Source organism: Folsomia candida, unplaced genomic scaffold (genome assembly GCF_002217175.1).
Source record: "Folsomia candida strain VU population unplaced genomic scaffold, ASM221717v1 Fcan01_Sc016, whole genome shotgun sequence".
Classification (NCBI taxonomy): Eukaryota; Metazoa; Arthropoda; class Collembola; order Entomobryomorpha; family Isotomidae; genus Folsomia; species Folsomia candida.
The window spans coordinates 1371490-1394805 of NW_019091208.1; the positions used below are offsets into that span (position 1 = coordinate 1371490).

The 23316-nt window shown below is 36.0% G+C and overlaps 3 protein-coding genes across 6 annotated transcripts; all 3 read left to right on the top strand.

Moving 5' to 3' along the window:
- Positions 1–242: 242 nt before the first annotated feature.
- On the top strand, positions 243–8633 carry LOC110856474 (copine-8). The gene is made up of 9 exons (XM_022104954.2): positions 243–914; positions 3604–3809; positions 4600–4799; positions 5364–5702; positions 5987–6104; positions 6176–6428; positions 6710–6745; positions 6817–6940; positions 7015–8633. The coding sequence occupies exons 1-9, from the start codon at positions 844–846 to the stop codon at positions 7342–7344; spliced, it is 1677 nt and encodes a 558-aa protein (XP_021960646.2). The 5' UTR covers positions 243–843; the 3' UTR covers positions 7345–8633.
- Positions 8634–9074: 441 nt separating this feature from the next.
- LOC110856572 (glucose dehydrogenase [FAD, quinone]) lies at positions 9075–14349 on the top strand. Its single transcript, XM_022105056.2, has 8 exons — positions 9075–9705; positions 10095–10303; positions 11242–11443; positions 11513–11638; positions 12113–12231; positions 12390–12560; positions 12941–13611; positions 13984–14349. The coding sequence occupies exons 1-8, from the start codon at positions 9555–9557 to the stop codon at positions 14126–14128; spliced, it is 1794 nt and encodes a 597-aa protein (XP_021960748.2). The 5' UTR covers positions 9075–9554; the 3' UTR covers positions 14129–14349.
- Positions 14350–17485: 3136 nt separating this feature from the next.
- LOC110856592 (tripartite motif-containing protein 5) lies at positions 17486–19624 on the top strand. Of its 4 annotated transcripts, none has more exons than XM_022105078.2 (3): positions 17486–17964; positions 18066–18412; positions 18514–19624. In XM_022105078.2, the coding sequence occupies exons 2-3, from the start codon at positions 18263–18265 to the stop codon at positions 19492–19494; spliced, it is 1131 nt and encodes a 376-aa protein (XP_021960770.1). In that variant the 5' UTR covers positions 17486–17964; positions 18066–18262; the 3' UTR covers positions 19495–19624. The 4 variants fall into 4 exon arrangements, with proteins under 4 accessions (XP_021960770.1, XP_035713107.1, XP_035713108.1 ...); XM_035857214.1 differs by having other exon boundaries at positions 17486–17951; XM_035857215.1 differs by having other exon boundaries at positions 17486–17925.
- Positions 19625–23316: the final 3692 nt, after the last annotated feature.

Sequence of the window (23316 nt, forward strand, 5' to 3'; positions counted from 1 at the left end):
ACATACTTACTATGGTTATATTACTGCGTAGACTACATGTTATTCTTGTTTATGGGGCTATCCATATATTACGTCATCAAAAATTCTTGATTTTAGCACCCACCCACCCAACGTAAACATTACGGGATAGAGAATTTTAACATGGGAAAGATAGGAAAAACTAAACCATCCACCCACCCACCCACTAAAATGATGACGTAATAGATGGACGTTCCCCATGCATAAACATCACAAACGAACCGGCTGCACATACAAACAAAGTTTCTCGGAACTGCTGATTTCATTTCTGACTCAATCTACGCAGTTAAATACATATGTGAAAACATGCATGGTTCTAGTTAGTTAGTTATCCAGTTTATTCAAGTGTCAAAATCCCACGGTACAATTAAGACTTACGACGCGAAGACAAACACAACCTCTCAATATAAAATTAAATAAAGCCAAATTTAAACTAACAGTCTATTAAGATAATTAATAGTAACAAAAAAATGTTATTTGTTACATATTTTAAAGTAATAAACAAAGTCGTCGCTTCTCTTTTCAAGTAAACAACTAAATATTTAGGCCTGATCTAAAACAGAGATTTGGATTTTCTAAATGAACAATTTCTTGGATTTTCTAAATTAACAATTTCTTTGGAGACGGAATTCACACAGCGAGGAAGAGTAGTAAATACATATTAGAATTTTCATAAAGTTTACTATCATTAAATTCCAAATTGAAGCTGCTACAGAAAGTGTTCGAAACCTGTGGTTCAAGTGACAAATAAATAAATAAAGATATTTACATATGTGCATATGTGTCAATATTTAAAATTATAAGAAAAGGTTAAATTTAATTTCTATGGCGACCCAATTTACACCCGGAACCGGATCTGATCCTACGAGCACATTAGAAATTTCAATTTCGTGCAGGTTGCAATTGTTTATGTTCTGAGACAAATTTGGCGTACTCACGTCAACCTTCGCATATCTCGCATATCGAGCATAGCAACATAACTTGCAAAGTTTTGCGAAAAAATTTTCTGGAAAACCATGGCATTTTTTTCGCAAAGTTACCCAGCAATTGAGTATGTTCTTATTTCGCAAGATTATTTCGCAAACTCATCTTTACCATCGGCAGCAACAGAAATGAAAGAAATCTATGGAAACATTACCAAAATATGTAGGTGTTTTCTGTAGATTTGAGAGATAGGAGAGATTTGCGAAGTCATATTTTTCGAATTCCCTCACGACAGAAATATTTACTTTGATCTTCGCAAGTTTGGCAAATGAGTTGCGATACGAAATAAGAAGTTGTCGTGAGTACGCCCATTGGGGAGCGTCCATAAATCACGTGATCGATTTTTGGACAATTTTGACCCCCTCCCCCCCTTGGTGACCGTTGGTGATAATTTCGACCCCCCCACCGGTCACGTGACAGGAGATGATGCTTAAATCAACTTATGTTGTCCAGAATAACCATATTATTCCAGTGTTGTTTAAATCATTAATCAAATTTGAGCTACACAAATTTGTAAATAACCATTTAATGCGCCAGTCAGACATACATAAGAATTTTAAGTCGAAGCAAGTTTTTAAATATGCAAAATGAAAATCAAATCTATATAACGTGCGTGTGGTATGCCAAGTACCAAGAGAATTTATAACTCTCATGACATTTATTGTCATATCGTCGTACTAATTCATAAAAGACCTAAGTGCAGTCAGGGCCCGTGAGAGGGGCGGGCAAGCCGGGCAGTTGCCCGGGGCGCTGAGACGCCGAGGGGCGCCGAAAGGCGCCTACAAGTCTATGATATGATGCCAAGTTATTTATTAGCAATTTATAAGCGTAGTAAATACATTTTTGGACCTGATTGATGTAAAATTCATCTTTTGAATATTCCCTGAAGCAATGAGTGATATTTTTCAGTTGCCTTTGAGTAAGCCATCACTGGTGTTTGTAGCTTAGATTTCTGTGGTTCTGTTATCAAAACTCCAAAGCTTATTCGGAATTTTGCTCTTGTGGGATTTTTGTACGTCTTGAGGCAAATTAAAATAAACTTGTTTTAACTATTACGATAAAATTAATCAGTAATAATTAAATGTTCGGACTGAAATTTTGAACATTTTCATGCGTGACATGAATTTTTAAGACCATTGACATGTTCTCAAATCCTACTTAGATTCTTGAATAAATCGAATTTTTTAGCCCTGGAGTACTTGTTTTTAGAAAAACCTCGGTTCTTTTCGAAAGTTTCCTTTGAGTTTAATAAAGTAATACACTCGACCCCTTCATACAAAAGCACGTGCGCAAAAATTTAAATTGTTTTTCCCACACACAATGCGACTGTTTAAAATGAAAAATTCAGATTTAATTGGATGAATTTTATTTTATCAAGGTGCTAAATTTTAAAAGGTTTTCCAGTTGTAAACTCGTGGTTTTCAAAAGCCTTGAGCTTTTCGAATTTTGCTGCGTGTTAGAAAGTTCGAAAGCATGTTTCTGTATAAAAAATTGAATCCTTGATTAATGAAAATCCAACCTTAGCAAAATTTTAAATTAAAGATATTTTTGCAAGTTTATGAAATATCTAAAAGCAAATTCCGGCGAACTTTTAAATTAAAAAAAATATTGCAGACGAATGTCTAATACCAATGTCAAGTAACCAATCAATTTTTCGAAATTTTCAAATTGGAAAAGTTCCAAAATTTAAAAAGCCACATGTTTTGGCTAGAAAGCAATTTAAAATGAAAATATCGGGCTCAAATTAGCGAATTCTGAAAGAAAAAAAAAAATTGGGAATGCTTATTTTCCTACTGAAAAAAGTAAAATTGGTCCCATATGCATCTGGATTTTTAAATGTATATAAAAGATCTACATTTAGATTTCTCTCGCTGTGCTCGTTAAAAAATCGAATTATTAGTTCTTTGACGATTTTAAAATATGATTACAGCCTTTAGCGCCTTGGAAAAATTATTTGCATAGAATATAAGAATCACATTAGATAAATATGAAGAAAATGTGAGAAAATTATGAGAAAAATATGAAAAAATATGAGAAAAATCAGGGGCGCTCAAATATATTTTGCCCTGGTAATTATTTGGGGTCGCACGGGCACTGAGTGCAGTCAATGCTAAATTCAGAAAACACCTAGGTGCAGTCGGTGTTTAATTCAGAAACGACCGATGTGCAGTCGATGCTCAATTAAGAAAAGACCTAAGTGCACAGAAAAAAAAGTAAAAAAAGACCTATGTGCAAGTATGTATTTACTTATGGCTAAATCTTGCCAAAATGATTTTTCATATATATCGCGCGATTTAGCCATAAGTAAATACATACTTGCACATAGGTCTTTTTTTACTTTTTTTCTGTGCACTTAGGTCTTTTCTGAATTGAGCATCGACTGCACTTCGGTCTTTTATGAATTAGTACGACGATATACAAACGTTAGAAACTTTACTCTTGTCACGTGACATCTGACCATCTACCCCCCCCACCGTGATAATTGGTGACAAATTTCAGACCCCCTCCCCCCCTCTAATCGATCACGTGATTTATGGACGCTCCCTTAGTAACTACAAAAATAAATAAAACTATTAATTTTTTGGATATTGAACTTTACAGAAATCTCATAGACAAAGACACATTTTCTCGATCAGACCCAATGTGTGTGGTTTTCCACCCATCCCCCACCGGGTCGGGTGGGTGGGAGGAGTTGAAACGCACCGAAGTTATTTGGGACTGCCTAAATCCCGACTTTGTGACAAAATTAGTGATCGACTACAGATTTGAGGTTGAGCAGAAACTCCGTTTCGAAGTTTATGACATAGGTAAAAAATTATGTATTTTGAATTTGTCAAACATGACAAGAACGGAACTAATTTCTTGACTTGGTGAATTGATTAACAATTAACAATTCACCAAAGTTATAAACATGTTAAAAAAAGATTTTTATGTGCCTACAATGAGGAGGTGTGAAGTGGTTATCGCCGATATCGACCAGACTAATTTTAAGTTATACACGCTCAAAAATAAGTGGACCAGTATTGTTGCGTTTTCCTGAATGGGCATTTTTACGCTCGTGACGGAATTTAAAAAAGAATTCAGCCAAAATCCGGATTTTTAAAAACGCCGCAACTTTTCGAATTTAAACTTCCTTGAAAATATAACAACTCATTTTTCAAAAATCTAGAAATTTGATATTTTCATGCATATCTTAATTTCTTAAAAATGCTAAAAACGGCAATTTTTTGAAATTTACGATTTTTTTGAAAATAAATTTTTACAATTTCGGCAAAGTAATTTTGAGCAAAAATTGGGTTTAACTTTTGAAATCGGGTTAAAATTCGTATGGTAACAGTGGTTTTTAAAATAAGGATTTTTGCTGAAATGTTTCTTCTAAATTCCTCCACGGGCGTAAATATCCCATCCTGGAAAACTACTTTTAAAAATTTTTTGAAACAATTCTTATTTTTGAGCGTGAAAAAATTCGTCTGGTTGGTCGATATCGGTATGGCCAGCTTCTATTTCTTATACATGTAATTGTAACTGTTTAACATACATTAATGAGGATTTTAGTAATGTGGATTAAAAAAGAAATAATGCCCTCTCCAATTTCAGACTCACCCAGTTCAAACCTGGCTAATCACGATTTTCTCGGTTGTGTGGAAACCAACGTTGCACAAATCGTGTCCAAAGGCTTTAACGGGCTCACCCTCCCACTTCAGTTGGACAAAGGAAAATATCGCCAAATGAAAACTGCCAATACCCGCGGAACAATTACTTTACTCGCTGAGGAACTCGTACAATACAAGGAAGAGGTTAAGTAGTGAACATTTATTCCATTTTAACGTGCACTTGCACGAGGTTTGAGTTTTAATTGTTGTGTCTCAACTTTCCCTTCTTCCATATATTCAAATGCTTATTTTGAAAGCTATTCATCTCCGTGGGTTGTTACAATATGAAGATCTTAATGCAGCTAGAAATCGATAATTTTTATGTTTACAAAGTTAGGTGTCTAGAAATTTGATTTTTCTCTTCAATAACAAAATGTTTAGTTTTTACTTATTATTTTTCATCTATTCCATATTTATTTCCTCATAGAAGAAAAAAATCAAAACTCTACTGACGTAACTTAGTAAGCCTAAAAATTATTGATTTTTAGGTGCATTAAAATCTGCATATTATGCAGATGTTGGGTTTTTTCACAATATTATTGTGAAAAAACCCAAGAAGATGAATAGGTTTTAAAATCGCTATTTAGAAAGCTGAGATAGAAAGTTTAGAAAGGAAGAATAGAAAGCTGAGACAGGAAGTTTAAACTCAAAACCCGCATACAATGGACCTTTAGGAAATGTTCAACCAACCTATTACTTTTTTCTTAGGTAATTTTCAAATTGGAAGGATACTCAATGAGCGGTTCATACCTCATGGGGATGTTCAAATCCTCGATATTTTTCACCTTATCAAAAATAACGGAATCCGGGAACTACACGATTGTCTATAGAAGTCCAGAAGTTAAAGGTCCCAACCCTTCCTGGCCCCCTGTCACGATATCCATGCGAACCTTAGCGAACGGGGATAAGGATCGCTGTCTCCGAATAGAAGTTTGGAAGTCGGGTGTTAACGGGTATCATAAAAGCTTGGGGATTGTTCATACCACCGTTTCCAAAATGCTGGCAGACTTAAGACAAAAGATTTGGATCACTGGAAATAATGGGAAGGTTAGTAATTATTTAGGTACATGGTTAATCTATATTATAAGACAGAAATGTCTGTGCCGGAACGGAAGTTGAGATAACCACAAATCACCACCCGACAACCATCCTAAGATTACCTTCAGAAATTTATTTTTTTTGAATTTTCATGCCATTCGAAACTTGACTTTTCTTTATTTTCGCTTCCATTATCGAAAGTCATTTCCAGCTCAAAGTTCTCGCTCTCCCGGGGGGATACGGGCTTATTCGCTCGTTACATATATAACTGATTACTAAATCTTATCTTATAGGAATCAAAGTCCAGTATTAAGTTTACTCAATTAAGCATCGTTCCCGTCTTCACATTTATGGATTATATTTCCAGCGGGACACAAATACATTGTTGTTTCGCCATCGACTTTACAGGAAGTAATAAATAAATCGTTTGTTTATTACCAAAATATTTGTATTATTTTAATTTCAATTTAAAATTAATCTAGGCAACGGCGATCCCTCCGATGCACACTCCTTGCACCATTTCACGACGAGTGATCTACGTGGAAACCCGTACGAGCAGGCGATTCAATCTGTCGGTGAAATAATTCAGGATTACAACCCCACTAAATTATTTCCGGTGTATGGTTTTGGAGCAAGGATCCCTCCCCTGGGGGTTGTCTCGCACAATTTTCCGGTCACTTTAAACCCTTCTAATCCACATTGCAATGGGATTAATGGTGTCATTGAGACCTACAGGTTAATCCCAGTAATAAATTTGGTACACCCTTAGAAATGACTCTACCGCCATGTTTATAAATTTGCCAGTGATTACAACTGTCACCGACTAATTATAAAAATTTATCGACTTGGTATTAAATTATCACCAGAGCTATTAAATTTATATGTAATCAGTTGGTGACAAATTCATAACCACGGCGATATACGTACACATTTTGGTTATAATCGTAACCTCATTTCTAAGAGTGTGGAATTAAATTACATTTAATTTTTAAATTGTGCATTTGTCCATTTTGCAGAAACTGCATTAGGCAAATTCAACTGTTTGGACCAACGTAAGAATTTTACAATTTCATTCCCTGAATTCTGGGTGTATTCAAATTTAAATTTAAGCGTGGTTTTCCAGAAATTTTGCTCCAATTATTCGCGACATGGCAAATACAGCGAGAAGATCGGCGGATGGGAAACATTACCACGTCCTTCTTATCATTACGGATGGAATAATTACAGACATGCCACAAACTAAGGAGGTTGGACAAATGAAATTCAAAGGTTTTACAAATTCTAATCCTGATTTTCTACTTAATTTACCCTATTTACATAGATAATTGTTGAGGCGGCTGTCCTTCCCCTCTCGATAATTATCGTGGGCGTGGGCAACGCGAACTTTGACGCGATGCAAGAACTCGACGGCGACACTGTGCGGTTATCTTACCAGGGGAAACTTGCGTCTCGGGATATCGTCCAATTTGTCCCTTATCGAGATGCCTATTCCTGGCTGGCTTCCGTTTCCCCAGGGGCACTGACAACTTCCTCGTATGAAAGTACGGCCCGTCTGGCTAAAATCAGATTGGCGCAAGAAGTCCTGGCAGAAATTCCGGAACAGTTGACGTCATTTATGAAAAGCAGAAATATTTTGCCAGGAAACAATTGAAATTAATACTCAGAAATATATTTGATTATTAAACGTATTTGAAATATGCTTATTGATCAGAGTGTAAGTTATATTCGAAGAATTATTCAGCACGAAATGAAAAATCTGCCACAAAGTAAATATTGCCTAGAGATGTGCAGGGCCGGCATTTTTCATTGCCCGCCCTACCCTATACCCTACTTGGCCCTGCCCTGCCCTACCCTACCCTATAGGGTAGGGTAAAACTGAAACCCGGGCCTGCCCTACCCTAGAAAAATAAAGCCCGCCCTAGCCCTACCCTAGATTTTCTTTATCAATAAAAACCCTACCCTACCCTATAGGGCTTTGGGCCCAGGCCCTATTCATAATTGTTTATGTAAATCGTTTAAAGCAACTAATAATATTAATATATTATTAGTTCGCAATTATGATGATTAAAAAAAAATTATAATGCCATTAAGACTTCAAAAATGGTCTAGTAATTTTGTAAATCAAACTTAATTTCGTTAACGTTTCCACCGGACAAAAATGAACTTCTTGGCTCTCGTACTCGTGTGGTTGAACAATTCTTATATCTATGGAATTTGACGCAAGAAATTTAAGTCTTCTTGCAACTTTCCAAATTTTGTGTCGCCACACCAGTAACAAATCTCAACATGGAGTAGTCAATCTCCATAGTATAATCAATTTTAAGTACTTGTAACACAAGTGAATTAATACAGCAGAAAGATGACAAGATTGTCCCGCGTCTCATTTCTAATCGCCTGCTCGATGGTTGACTGCGTTATAGTAAAACGGAAAAGCCCTACCCTGCCCTACATCATATTGGTGTACATACAAAAAAGCCCGCCCGGCCCTATACCCTACTTAGAAAAGCCCTACCCTACCCTGCCCTTAAAAATTCAGGGTAATAAAAGCCCGCCCGCCCAAAGCCCTATAGGGTAGGGCAGGGTAGGGTTTTTTTATGGTATACCCTACCCTATGCACATCTCTAATATTGCCAAAACTGACTACGCCGGAGTGGTACAAAAAAGTCGCTAACTTAAGAAAAAATTCGCAAAAACTAAAATCGCATATTGATATATTTATGTAATCTATGGAAACAAAGCAAAGTTCGTTGTTTATTTAAATTGCCATTTTAAAATAATTTTATATCTGAATTAGCATTTACCTATGCTTATTAAATACAATTTAGACCCAAGATCTGGTTAGGTTAAGCGAATATTTTATATTTACAGTAAATATTTAACTTTATTCTAGATGATGCATGTTTATGGTACATAAATCGCAAATACTTTATAACGACTTAATATAGATATTTCAAACATGTCAATACACCATTTATTAACAATGTTTCATACATACATACTACAATCGTGCAAAATTTGGAATGAATTGAGCCAAAACTGAATAATTTAGAGATATTTATATCTCAAAAATGTTGCAAATTGCACACTACAAAGTTGTAGATGAAACTAAATAATTTAAGGCACCTTTAAAAATATCCATGCCGGATAGTTCAAAAGGCCCGAGTCGGTACTTATATAATCACAGGTTCAGGTAAGAATATGGTGTATGTAAATTTAACCCCATTACCTAAATGACCTTAAGTTAATTGCTCCTTTTAAAAAAAACGAAGACAATCGTACAATTATATGGACATTGCTATCACGCAATTTCCAGTCTACTCCTGTAATTTAAGGTGTTACATAAATATATTTACATATCTTAAATATTTTATTTAATACCGAACAAAAGGCATTGCCTCTCATAATTAATGTCCAAGATTATCCGTATCATCATGCGACGCGACACGCGTTACATACATATGCCCAAAATTAACATATCTTAGAATCCAGTCATCGCAAGGTAAAATACGCACGGTGAAAACTTAATTAATGACCTTAACTCATTACGGATGCAATTAAAATCACGCATTTATGCACAATCTCATTATTCTCAATACTCATACTCTTATATTTGATTCCCACCATTAACGTTAAGATTTTATTTATTCCTTATTTCTGCATTGTTTCCGTAGTAGATTACGGCGTGTGAATTGTTTTATTGTCTTAAGGTAGAGTCTCACTACTTGGTAATGAATCGGTTAATTATATATATTAAAAAAACGTGATCCTAGGAAGGTAATAAAAGATGGTGATAAAAACTCCAGTGCCACAGTTTTCTCCACACCTGGACCTGGATAAAGTGTTCATAAATCATTTAATTTAATGAATTTAACCAGTTTCGTATTTGCGGGGTTGCCCGTGATAATTCAGCAATATGCGGATTTTTACAAACAACGTGATTTGGGCGACACTTTAAGAAAACTTGAACCGGACTTTGGCTTACCGCAAATTGAGGAATATGATTTTATCGTGGGTAAGTAAAACTAATAGCGAATTTGAAATTATTTTGTGATTTGTAACAAATTGCAAAAAAACTGGGGCCAAAAATCAAGGTACTGGCCAAATTCTAAACAGTCCAAAATTATTTTTAAAATTATTTCCAGTCATTCTAAAGCAAAGATTCAATAAAAACTTGAATATCTCAAAATTTTCCAAAAATTCGCACATTTTGGTTTGTATCGCGAAAAAAGGACCCCCTAATTTTATTACGAATTCTTGATGTACACAAAATTACGCAAATTTTAAGCCATCAAACTCAAAAATCGTGGGAAAATGAAAAAACACTATTTCATTGTATAAATCTATCTTAAAAATAATTTTTAAAAGTGATGTTTGAATTTGTATTTTTACCTTTTTTAATAGTTGGTGGCGGAACGGCGGGAAGTATAGTGGCGGGAAGGTTATCGGATAATTTCAACGTGCTTTTACTCGAACTTGGGGGTGATCCGCCTCCCCCAGTTTATCCGGCTTACATCGCCTCCATCAACTCATACCATATAAGAACGCACCCCTCAATAAATGAGGTCTACAGGTCAATACCTCAATCGACTTCGGCGTTGGATGATCACGGGGTAAATGGAAATGAACTATTACTCTACTTCCAATCGGATATGACTCCGCATTTGCAAAAACGCACGGTTTAGCCAGGTAAAATTTTTTAGACTATATTGCTAAACCTTGCGATAATGAAAATGCGGAGTCATAGCCAGACGGCGGATATGTATGTATTTATAAGTTTTTGATACCAAATCAGATTCTACTAAAGCTTCGTATACAGACAACCAATCTAAGCACGATCGTAAAAATTCAAACATGGTTTTCCATATTTTAGGCTTTTCGTAGATACATACACTCTAAGAAACCCCGTAACTAACTTGTAAGTTACTACCATGCGGAGTATCTATGTGACTCTACCGAATGGTAATTAATTTATTATTGAGTGGTAGACATTTTGTTACCAAACCGGTAATAACCCCGGTCGCGAAATTTGAAAATATTACCAGTTGGTAACTAATTTTCTACCGCTCAATAATAAATTAATTACCATGCGGTAGAGTCACATAGATACTCCGCATGGTAATAACTTATGTAGTTACCGGTTTTCTTAGAGTGTATCACATATTTTCATACATATTTTGAGAATTTTTCGTATAGATGTGTACATATATTCCTGTATATTTCGAGCATTAAATAATTTAGTAGATACTTCGAAGTTTTTAATGTAACAATATTTTTCTTCATTCAGAAATTAATTTTTTTCCTCAAAATTATATTTCATAAATATAGTAGAAAATTTGAGATAAAAAACAATTTTTGTGCAAATTTTCGGTTTTTTAGCACATATGTTTGTACAGCAACATATTTTGCGGATTTTACGTACATATTCACCCTATGGTCATAGGTGAGGTTAGAATTTGGGCGTTAGGGTATCAAAATTTTTATCGAAAAGCGAAACTTTTTATCTACCTCCATTTGGGTCAAATGAATAATTATTTTTTATCCACAATAGATTGCAACAGTTCACGCCGGTCGAATGCTGGGTGGATCGGGTTCCCATAATTCCAACGTTTTCAACCGAGGCTCTCCCTTAGATTTTGATTATTGGGCGAAACTTCTGGAGGACGAGACTTGGGATTATAAACACATGTTGAAACACTTCACAGACACGGAGGACTTTGTGGGGCGACTGGTCAATGAGAAGGATCGGAATGGTAAATAAAAATGTGCATATACTTAAAATTTCAAAGTTAAAAATTTAAAGGTTTCTGTGTTTTTTGTAGACTACTACGGGCACCACGGACCCTTAGGGGTGACTGTGGACACTCCTGATTTCTTATCGAAGTGGAACATGGCAGCGCTGGAAGTTGGTTCGAACAACAGTGATCCCAATGCTTATCAAAGGCCGGGTAAGGGATTGCGATAAGGAGCCGTTCATAAATTATGTAACGAAAGACCACATCCTTCCTCCCACCCTGGGTAACATAACGCAAATCTGATTTGCCTACAAAAATTTAAGACTCAAAATGAGTGAGTAGTAGATGCTGCCGTGAGTACTTTACTTATTAGGATTTGATTGACGTTTTTATATAATTTCTGTGTTCTTAAAGAACAATGTTTAGAATGTTAAATATTTAAAAATTTGGACAACACAGACGGATTTAATTTTCTTAAATTTTCAAACCGGTTTTTACTCAATTACTGATTGTAGCCTATTTTAGTTTGTTTGACGTAACGCAGGACCTGGACCCTCAACCCCCTTCATTGCTTCTTGTAACGCAGCTCTAATACACCTCCTCATCCCTCTCCTGTTGCATAATTTATGAACGGTCCCTAATGTACAGATTGAAATTCGTTTTTATTAACCCGTTTACTTTTTTTAGCCTTTACTGCCCAATCTGTTTCCATTCGGAATGGGCTACGAGAAAGCGCGTACGAGGCCTTTGTCAAAAGGAAGCTTCAATCGCAACCCACCATTCACAGATATTCACTAGCAGACAGGGTAAATCTCCATAAATAATACTAAATTATTTAAACGAATTTGGGAAAAAAGGGTGCAATTTGAAAAATCATATTTATTAACCTTAGCGTATCAAATATTTCATCGCGAAAATTATAATTTGTAAATTTTAATGATAAAAGAAATTCATAAATTTACAGATTCTAATTAATGACGCCAACCAAGCATACGGAGTTGCCTACACTCGTCACGGAATTCCACAAATTGCTCATGCTAAGAAGGAAGTAATCATTTCAGCGGGCGCGTTTGGATCTCCAATTCTTCTAACTAAATCCGGCATTGGACCACGCGATGTTCTTCAGGCTGCTAAAGTAGGAACAAAAATATTTTCATAAATATCAGCTTTTGGAAAAAGCTAAGAGAAACCATTTTTATTTTACACAAGGATCTACAAATCCTTGTGTAAAAAAACAAAATTTTCTCTTAACGTTCATTTAATTACTAGGAAATGAAGAATGAATGAATGAATAATTCAACATTTCAAAATGAATGAGTGTTTTTTTTATTCCTTCATTTTTTCCCTTTGTTAACTACCAGGAATGGACGAATGAATGAATGAATTATTCATTGAACCAGTGAATAATGAATGAATAATTCAAATTGATACTCAAACTGAATGAATTTTGGATGAAGTAAAAAATATTTGAACCGGTATAAATACTGCTAAGAATTATAATACCCTTGCCTACAGATCCCCGTCGTCAAAAACCTTCCCGGCGTCGGAAAAAATCTCTGGGATCACGTCATGCTCATCCTAACCTTCCGTCGAAACGAGGCTTCCTACCACGACCCAGATTTCGAAGAAGCACTTCTCAAATTCCGAAACAAACCACTCCGCTCAGGTTACCTCGCCCAGCAACGGAGAACGCAAGCATTCGGGGTTTCCTCGCGTGCAAAATCCGACGGCGAAGGGGATTGGGGGGACGTCCAAATACAAATGATTGACCTCCCTTTCGTCGAAGAAAACCCGGGCGGGGCAATTTGGGAGGTGAATTTATCCCGGCCGAAAAGCGTGGGCGAATTTATCTTCAACACGACCGCTTATCTTGCGGGGGAAACTGCGAATGGGGCGTTGGGCAACAGCAACTTTAAGTATTTCAGTGATCCCACCGACATGGACGTGGTTATCGAGGGGGTCAACCTCGCCATCGAGATTATGGAGGGGACACAAGCTTTTAAATCGGGTAATTACAAACTGGACGAATCCTTTATTCCAAAAGCTTGTCAGAGTTTGGAGAGAAGATCGCCGGAAATGTGGAAATGCGTGTTAAAGAGGTTGGGAACGACGCAGTGGCATTGGGCTGGAACGTGTAAGATGGGCCGGAAGAGTGACCCGATGGGGGTGGTTGATTCGAAAATGAGGTAAGTTGGATTTTCTGGAAATTTTTTTATTTATTTGTATCCCACATCGACAATGGAATCGTTTTTCAAGCTACACCGGTTTAAACTAGCGAGTTATGTCAAAAAATCAAGCCAAAAATTAGGAGTCATTTGACCCTCTTATTTCAGTTGAATGGCCCCATTGACAAAAATATTGGAGGTTAAGTTCAATTTTTGTGCAAATTCAACGGAAAGATAAGTGTCATGTGACTTCTAATTTTTTACTTGATTTTTTGACATAACTCGCTAATCGATCCCGGTGTAACTTGAAGAAAGGTTCCATTATGAGAGGAGTCTGATTAATAAAGTTTGACAATTTATTGAATAAAAATTAATTTTTTAACATATGTTTAGGGTGTTTGGGATTGAAAAGTTGCGAGTCGTGGACGCGAGTGTGATGCCTAAAGTGACAAATGCCAACACGAACTCGCCCACCATGGCGATTGCGCAGAAAGCCGTGTTCGAAATTATGAAGCAATATGCACCACACCTACAATAAAGTAGAATATGTAGCTCAATTAGAGTTAATTTTAGCGAAAAATTTGCAAATATTTAACACAAATTGAGTTCATTTTTGTGTCAACGAAATAAATGATTAATTGTTATGCAATTTAATTTCTATGATATATATAAATGATTTGCGTAATGCGACATTGTTATGCATTGCATATAATAATGGGGTGTCTTATTATTACAATAAACATATGCTTATTATCACAAGATCTGGAACCCAGAATCGGTCATTTGATACATAAATTCGGTGCAGGTTGAGCTGGAAAAATAATAATGTCACTTTGTCACGTCACCAGTCCAGTTATTAGAACAATCCCCCAAGTTATGCATATTCAGATGTAAATAAAAACTTGTAATTCTATGGACCATAAAGCTTGAATGAATTTTTCATGAAATATTCATCTATCAAGCACAGATATGTATGGACGAAAAATTCGTTAATTATGTGTGAAAAGATGTACCCTAAAATATGGAAAATATTGAAAACTGTTTGAATTTTTACGACCGTGCTTAGATGGGATGTCAGTATACGAAGTTTTAAATAGTACCGATTTGGTGTGAAAAAGTTAGAAATATGTATGTACACACATATCCGCCATCTGGACATAACAAAACAAAATATTTTTCTTTTATTTCCATTTTTATTTCATGGATTTCATAAACATGTACGCACGTACGCATGCATTTGCTGAGTTTCATACAACATCCCCTTTTCAACAGAATATCTTTGTTCCACCCCAACATAACAGCCGCAGCCCCTCCATTCCACATACCCTTTTACCCTTCCAGCATAGACATTCCGACTGCCTGTACAATCTCTTTTTGCACCCCGATCATGTAAAATGATGATTTATGTAATCATCGTGTCCGTCACTCCGTCCGTCAGCCTGTTATCCGATTGAGGTAAAATGGTTGGAAATTTCTGATATATGTGGAAATATACAGGGTCGTTTGAATGTCAGGTTACAATGGAAAAATTTACAACGGGAAAAATTTGTAAATTTCCATTAGTTACGGATTTGGGATTGAGATTTTTATTACTTTTTATCAAAACTTATGGAACACTGATGACAAAATTCTTAAAATATTAAATTTCAGAGGCAAAATTTCGGTAACCAGTGGAGATTTGCGAATTTTTCCCATTAAAAAAATTTCCGTTTTAGCATGTCATTTAAGCCACCCTATATTCTCTATAATTCTATTAGATAAATCTATAATTCTTTTTACATGATATCCATAATTCTATAAGAAAAAGCTTCAAATCAAATTTAAAGATGACTAAAATGTTTTTGGTTGTTCGCTGATGGGGTTTTCTGGTTAATATGGCTAAAGAATAAGAATACATACCATATTTGCCCTATCGTTTTTTAATACCGAGGCATATGTACATGCCGTATTTTCATTTATTTACAATCTTGATTTATGACAATCTTGATAAATATTGATTTTCTTGAAAACGTCACAAAATACTGAAAATATTGAAAAAAAATTCGCCAATGTGAGATACATAAAGTTTTGGCCATGTCTGTGACAAATTGAAAAAAATGGTAAATCAGTATCATAACTATGTATGCAACTCATCTCGGGCTATGAGATGCTGCACTGGAGATTTTTTATCCCCAACTCAAGCACGTCTGTGAAGTTGGAACCGGTTATGGGAAAAATTGAAACTCGAGACAATACAGTGAGCTCATACATTTTTTGCACCTCACAAGATCGGCTTACATCCGCTGGAGTAAATGAAGTAATAAATCTTGCCATGACTCCAGTGACCTAAAAATGACCTAAAAATGTCGCCATGCCTCCAGTGACCCATAAAAACCACCTACATAGATCTGTCGCCATGCTTCTAGTGACTCGAAAATGACCTGAAAATGTCGCCAGGCTTCCAGTTTCCTTGAAATGACCTAAAAATGAGACGGAAACGCATTTGAAAAATCCTGCGACATTAAAAATAAGGCAATTACATACTCTATTAGTGCCGGCCGACCTTCATCCTGACAAAAAGTTTCTCCTCTCGCTATCATAAATTTCTAGTTGAGATTAGTTAAGATTTTATTTTGACTTCCCCAGGGCGGGATTCTGTAAGTCATATCCCGCATTTGGGAAGGCAAAATCAAATTTTAGCACAACTTGACAAGAAACTGAAAAGTGCGGGAGGTGAATCGAGATCTTATAGACTATGTAACTGTACATTACTTTCGATGTCGCAAGATTTTGTAACTGCGTTTCCGCCTCATTTTTAGATTATTTCTAGGTAACTGAAGGCATAGCGACATTTTCAAGTTATTTTAAGGTCACTGGGGCCATGGCGAGGGATTTAGGTCATTTTTACATCACCGGATGCATGGCGACAGATTTAGGTTATTAGCTCACCCTGCGTAGCATGAGAGCTATTGAATTTCTCTTGTCCGTCTGTCCGTCTGTCTGTTGACGAGTTTTTTGCATTAATCGATGCGAATTAATAAGTCCCTGCTCCATTATTACCGGTCTGAGGAGCACCATTGGTATCGAACAAGCCGTGGCGCAAATGGTGCGAATTAATTGTGCAAATAGATCAAGAAATGACTACAATTTCGGAATAGGTAGCACCGTTAGTATCGAACAATCGGTTATCCAAAGTGGTGTGAAACAATTGGGGGAATCGATGCAAGATGCACCAAAAGTGCAGAACAACTAATGAATATAATAAAAATCCATCAAGTCCATTCTTTAATAAGTTAATAGCACCATTGGTATCTAACAATTGAGAACTTAAAATGATGCGAAATAATAGGGGCTACTGGATGCAAAACGCACTAATAGTGCAGAATATCCGGGAGAAATAATCATACAATTTTGACATAAAATTTTCAAAATTATGTAGCCGGAGTGACGCTAATGTTGCACAGGTGGTCCAACTAATTTGAGCATGTGCTACATTTCTCCGTTTATATTGCATCATAGGTGCAAGAATATATAATAATTATGATCTATTTTGTCGGCTTAGTGTACTAGTGCACCTTCGCGAAGGTGCACTAGTATAGGACCGAAGCTTCAGTGCAAAGTTCTATCTAAATAATTTTGACAGGGTGAGCTACTTCTAACGTTACTACGGTTTATTTTGAGATGACTGGTTGCATAGCGACAGCTTTTGGTAATTTTTAGGTCACTGGAGGCATAACGACAGATTTAGGTCATTTTTAGATCACTCGAGGCATGGCCTTGGCGACATTTATTACTTAACTTACGGCATCGGATGTAAGCCGGTTTTGTGGGCTGTAAATAATGCATGAGCGCACTGTACTGAGTCTCAATTTTTCCCGTAACCGGTTCCAACTTCACAGACGTAGCTGAAGCCCAGTCCACTTGGCACCTATTAAGTGCATAAACATCTGTGCTTAAAATTGACTCCGTCAATAACTAAACATACAATTTAATTGTTTTAATCTGTATTCCACTTTTTAAAGTTTGAAAAGGAAAAAAAGACTCATTATAGATTGTTATCAGTGATGTCAGCAAAATTCCCAGAACTTTTACATTTATTTTCTTGTATCTGAATAATAACAAAATTTAACACAACAATAAACAATACTTATTAAGAACAATTATATAATGGAGCTAGTTAACGACTCCAACTTTAACAGTGCAGCCACACCACGCAGCCTGAATCCCCCAAGACCTCCAATTGCAATTTCCATCGCACACTCCAAACTACGTTATCAACACCAATTATTTCAACTTGCAAATTTAAGTACCCACCCGGAACAAATCACATCCACAAGTAAAACTGAAAGATCGACAGTAAAGTCGGATATTTCAAAAACATAGTTAAATATCTGAGTATTATTTTTTTTACTTAATTACTTTATCACCCTTCTGAACAATTGCATAATTTGTATAACACCCTCACATATAATGCTGTACGTATATATAATTTTCAGCTGCCTTATCAAAACTCCTCACCTCTATTGAAGACATCCACCAGAAGTTAAAAAATGACATTAACACCTTGGTTGGTCATATTTCCTCCTCCTCCGGTCTCCTCTCGGATTCGCAGAAACAGTTCTTTCAAGATTATTCGTAAAGACAGGTACTAATTGGAAGAGAAATTCGTCGATTTGCCACAGACCTTGCGAACATGGAAACCCAAGTCGGACAAAGTTCGCGCTTATCTAATTCTCCATGGAAGCAGACCCGGTGTCATTGTAAGGAAGAGATTAATAAAGAAGTAGTCTCTCTTATGGAAGCTGAATGCAGTTGTATGATTTGTGAAGAGATTTTTGTAGATGTAAGATACCCATTATTGAATTACATACTCCAGGCTCTCAATTTAATTAATTTTACCTCAAAATTAAATTGACCATTAACCCTACGCTTTCCTTTTTACAGGCCACTGTAACCCAATGCGGCCACACTTTTTGCGATCTCTGCGTAAAGAAATGGTACTGCACCTCGCCCAAGCAAGACTGTCCAATGTGCCGTCAACCCCTCGCAATAGGCACCGTCAAACGAAACGTGGAGGTGGACAGTTTTGTTACCCGATTGCATTTACGCCTTTCCGACAAAATCAAAAGAACTCGGAACAGTCTTCTAAAAACGCGAAGGTCAAACGTCTTAAAATTCAATGCCAAGTTACCCAACTGCCAATCCGTCTCTTTACCAGCCACGCCAATTACCTCTACTGATGAAGAAGACTTTCGTCGAATCCGAACTCAACTCCGGACAGAATTATCGTCTTCCCGTGACCACGACGCGCAAATCCCTACCGTCACCTTGGAGCTGGACAAAGTTGACGCTTCAGTCCAAACCGACGACCCTCCTTCCCAATTTGACTCTCTAAACCTTTCCTGCCCTGAATCCCACACAGTCTCAACTCTGGAGGAACTTTATCAAGTTCTACAATCCGAACCTTCCACAAGATTCGATCCCCAACCTTCTTCTTCCCTCCTCCCTACTGTTCATGGCCAAAGTCAGTATGGAGAAGAAGGAAATGACGATGAGGAGGTATTGATCCTCCCAACACCTAAAAAGATTCCTAAAGTTCTGGATTTTATCGACATTACTGACGACCACAGCGACGAGAGAACAAAACCAGGCCCTTCATCAGTCTTCGTCTCTTCCTCCGTTCAAAATAGGGCTGACGAACCTATTGTTCTAGAACCAGTTCCAAGCACATCCTCCAGTACTGCCGCAAACCTCAATTCTCCTCCGTACCAATCCTCAACCGTGGATTTATCAGCTCTTGATGATAATACTATTACTCCCTCCATTCAAAATCAGCAGTACCGTACCAACCGTGGTATATCGTGGTACCAAATACCAGGCCCGGGGCCCGCCGGGGCCCGGGCCGGGTCTCTTGCTGTACACTAGATAAAATGAACTTTTCGTGTCGACGATTTTACGAATAATTTATTTAAGCTTACAAGGGACACTCACAACCTGTCGTTTGAGTCCAGGGTACCCACCATGTTTTTTAGAATCTACTAGGACCCCAGATGAAGGATTCATTCATATTTCCGTGTAAAACTCATATTTGGCCCAATGGCGTGGCGCCAAACTTAAAAATTTGCATTTTCGACCAATTTCAAACCCCCATAACTTTTGCAGTTTATGTCGGATTTTTAAAATTGTATGCTTAAAATGATCAGAAAAGTCGAAATTTTAGATAAAAAAATAAAAATAAAAAATTTTTAATTTTTGAGATATTTTTAGCATTTTTTCGACGAACCCGAAATTTCGAAATTTTGCGAAAAGTTAAAAGCGATAATTTTGGAAAAAATTTCATAGAATACGAAATTTGAACTCCTTGTCATGAGTTTTGCCAAAAATTTTGAAAATCCGTCCAGGATTTCAAAAGTTATGGCGGTTTTAAAATCAAAACCATCAAATTTGGCGAATTTGGCGCCACGCCATGACGCCAAATATGAGTTTTACACGGAAATATGAATGAATCCTACATCTGGGGTCCTAGTAGATTCTAAAAAACATGGTGGGTACCCTGGACTCAAACGACAGGTTGTGAGTGTCCCTTGTTAGTTTTAAAGTAATTTATTTCAAACAAAAGAGTAGTATTGCATGAGTTTGATTAGTTAAATATTGTGTGAAGTTATTTTTAACTTCGTCAATTTTCATTTTATTGAATTACAATAATTACATATTTATAATCTGTATTTGTAGCCGACCAGAGCAATTTAACAATGCATATTAAATATATATGTAGTTATGCAAGGGAATCTAAAGTACTGTCCCACCAAGATCATGTGAAACTGGTCGCATTTGACAGATAATTTCGTGAAACTAACAGATTTAATTGAACACTTGGTTCTAATTATAAGCGAAATACGCAATTATGGAGCGGAGACGGTGCAGTTTTGCAGGCTCATATCCTAGTTTAACCAGGATAGAATGCCACGATATTAATGTAATATCGTGGCATTCTATCTACATATATGTGTATATTTAGAGCATTCTGTTTTCCAAGATTTGGGTACTGCATTTGACTAACTTTGATTTAGTTTCTTCAAAGCTTAATTTAAGCTGCTTAAAACAAATTAGCAAAACAACCTCCACATTTTGCAAATTTTTGAATTTATAGTTAATACAAATAAGTTAATACAAAACAAATAATACAATTTAAATAATTTTTCAATTATGCATTTTCTTGTTTGTTTAAAATTTTGTAATTGTCTACGTAATTTTTTGAGATTATTGAAATTTTGTGAAATTCTGAAACTTTTGAAATGATGATTTTGTCAATGTTATAAATAATTTGCAATTGTGAAAATTATTTCAAGTTTTGAACAAAATCTAAAAGATTATAAATCACGAAATGTACATTCGCTGGATCCAACTATAGATAATCTTGAGGTGGAGAATAGAGTTTTGCTCCTACGCTGTGAATTACTCATTTTTATCGCACTATTGCAAAGTAAAAATCTCCATGGGACGGAAAATTTATCTGTTATCTCAAAGCATAGTGAAAGAGACCAAAGTTTGAGGAGATTTGTGCTGTGCAATAATTGCGGAATAATTCATTTGAATCTCACGGTTCTATGATAAATTTCCAATTTCCTTAAATTCTTGTTGTCCGTATAAAAAGGATTTAGAATATTCTGAATAATTTACTTTAATGCCAGCGACGAATTTATTCCTGCAGACTCATATTTTTACATTGATTTTTAATCTGAGCATTTTGTTGGACTTGACAGTTATTTGAAGACAGAACGCTGGTTTCATAAAATCTTTTCAAAATTTTGCATTATGTGATTGCAGAAATCAAAAATGTATATTCGTGGAACTAAATGGGATGGGATTTTCGAAATTGCATTTTCATGGTACCTAATTTTAGTCCTAGAATTTTTTGAAATTCAAAAGCTGACAAACGACAAATAAATTCTAAAAAATTTTGACGGCAACTATGTAAATACATATGCCACAATACTGAATACAGAGCTAGAAATATGAAACTTACCTATACTTGTAATTAAATTTTCTATTTCAATTCGGCAAATAAAAAAATATTTGTATGAAAAGGGCGATATATGCATGAACTTTTAATTAACCTCTTGGTATTGTATAGCCAAAATGAATTAAATAATATCGAATATATTGAACTCATGAAAGGGCCCGGTGCTCAAAAACATACCAGGCCCGGTAATTTCATGGTACGGCTCTGAAAATCAGGCTGACGAACCTATTGTTCCAGAACCAGTTCCAAGCACATCCTCCAATACTGCCGCCAACTTAAATTCTCCTCTACACCGATCTTCGACCGTGGATTTATCAGCTCTTGAGGATAATATTATTACTCCTTTGATCGCCTCTCGCGCAGTTTCTGCACTTGTCGTATGTCAAAGTTTTGTTGCTCTGGCAGATACACCCGCAATAGTGTCATCCACCCCCACAACTACTTTGTCGTCAGACTCTTCTTCTTTGACCTTATCTTCAGCGCTTGAAAGCCCAAGCACATCCACCCCTCAGGTCCCCATCCGTCTTGGAATAAAGAGAGATTCAAGTGGAAAACTTCTTGTGTTCCAAAGGGAACGAAGCGAGCCACGGGTCAGAGAACAATAGCCAACTGACCCTTTTCTCGACTTGATGGCAATTATTTCAATTTACGCGATGTGAATAAACCCAATTCGATGAGACTGATTTGTATTAATTATTATTGAAGATATCAGGTTTTCTCGACTTGATGGCAATTATTTCAATTTACGCGATGTGAATAAACCCAATTCGATGAGACTGATTTGTATTAATTATTATTGAAAATATCAGACTTTTTTCAAAATAAAAGGTAATTTAAATAACTGGGTATTTCATTTCCATTTGTGTTGATTTCGGCAATAATTCAAATTATGACCGTACTCATGTCAAAGTTCGCATTTATTGAGCATTTTTGGCACGTGCAGGAATTTATTTTCGTGCTTAGGGTAACCAACCATTGAATACTATATGCTCGACAATTCGCGAATAATTTGGAAAATTAGCATTTCGTCATCTGAATTCTGATTTAAGTTCAAAAGACCTAAGTGTACATATATTGTGGACCCCCAATTTTAACTGCAATTGTAAAATAAAATAGTACTGTTGAAATTGTACTGTTGGATGTTTAAAATAGCTTTCACATTTCCACTGTTTCAAAATTATTTAGTCAAAATTGATGCAAACAATAACTTGCCGTTCATTCTTCATCATTCCATATTTTGTATTTTCATTTCGAATTTTGAGATTTCTAGTAATTTTGTCTTTGGTGTGGTCCTAATCATAATAAGCAATTTGTAGCAGTAGGTCGTTAAATTTCAGATGAGCAGTACTTCTTTAAAATTAAATTAATTATAAATGCCCTAATATTACCTTCTGAAAAAGTAAATGTAGTCTCAATTTCAGACTGGGTTAAGACTCTGAATACAATATCTATATTATAATCTGGAAATGTTTGTCTGCAGCGGAAGTGAAAGTAATTTTCCGTGACGGAAGTGAAAGTGGAGAAAGTAAAGTTTCGAATGGTGCGAAAATTCAAATTATTTAAGGATCTTTCTGAATTTTCACTTTGGTGTTCGTTGCTTTCCTTCCGTTGGCGGCAAAGACTTTCCTTTAGTAAACATCTAAAAAAAATATAATTTGTGGAATTTCGAGTATCAAATCAATTCTCGCCCGACGGGAGACGGGCTTATACGCTAGTTAGATATA

Excerpts from the sequence above, each read along its gene's own strand:
- LOC110856474 (XM_022104954.2), top strand. The coding sequence starts at position 844 with ATGGCGACCCAATTTACACCCGGAACCGGATCTGATCCTACGAGCACA. Across the intron at positions 915-3,603 it reads GAAATTTCAATTTCGTGCAG|AAATCTCATAGACAAAGACA; the intron begins GTTGCAATTGTT and ends TGAACTTTACAG. Across the intron at positions 6,429-6,709 it reads GGTGTCATTGAGACCTACAG|AAACTGCATTAGGCAAATTC; the intron begins GTTAATCCCAGT and ends TCCATTTTGCAG.
- LOC110856572 (XM_022105056.2), top strand. The coding sequence starts at position 9,555 with ATGAATTTAACCAGTTTCGTATTTGCGGGGTTGCCCGTGATAATTCAG. Across the intron at positions 9,706-10,094 it reads GGAATATGATTTTATCGTGG|TTGGTGGCGGAACGGCGGGA; the intron begins GTAAGTAAAACT and ends CTTTTTTAATAG. Across the intron at positions 10,304-11,241 it reads CGGCGTTGGATGATCACGGG|ATTGCAACAGTTCACGCCGG; the intron begins GTAAATGGAAAT and ends TATCCACAATAG.
- LOC110856592 (XM_022105078.2), top strand. The coding sequence starts at position 18,263 with ATGGAAACCCAAGTCGGACAAAGTTCGCGCTTATCTAATTCTCCATGG. Across the intron at positions 18,413-18,513 it reads GTGAAGAGATTTTTGTAGAT|GCCACTGTAACCCAATGCGG; the intron begins GTAAGATACCCA and ends TCCTTTTTACAG.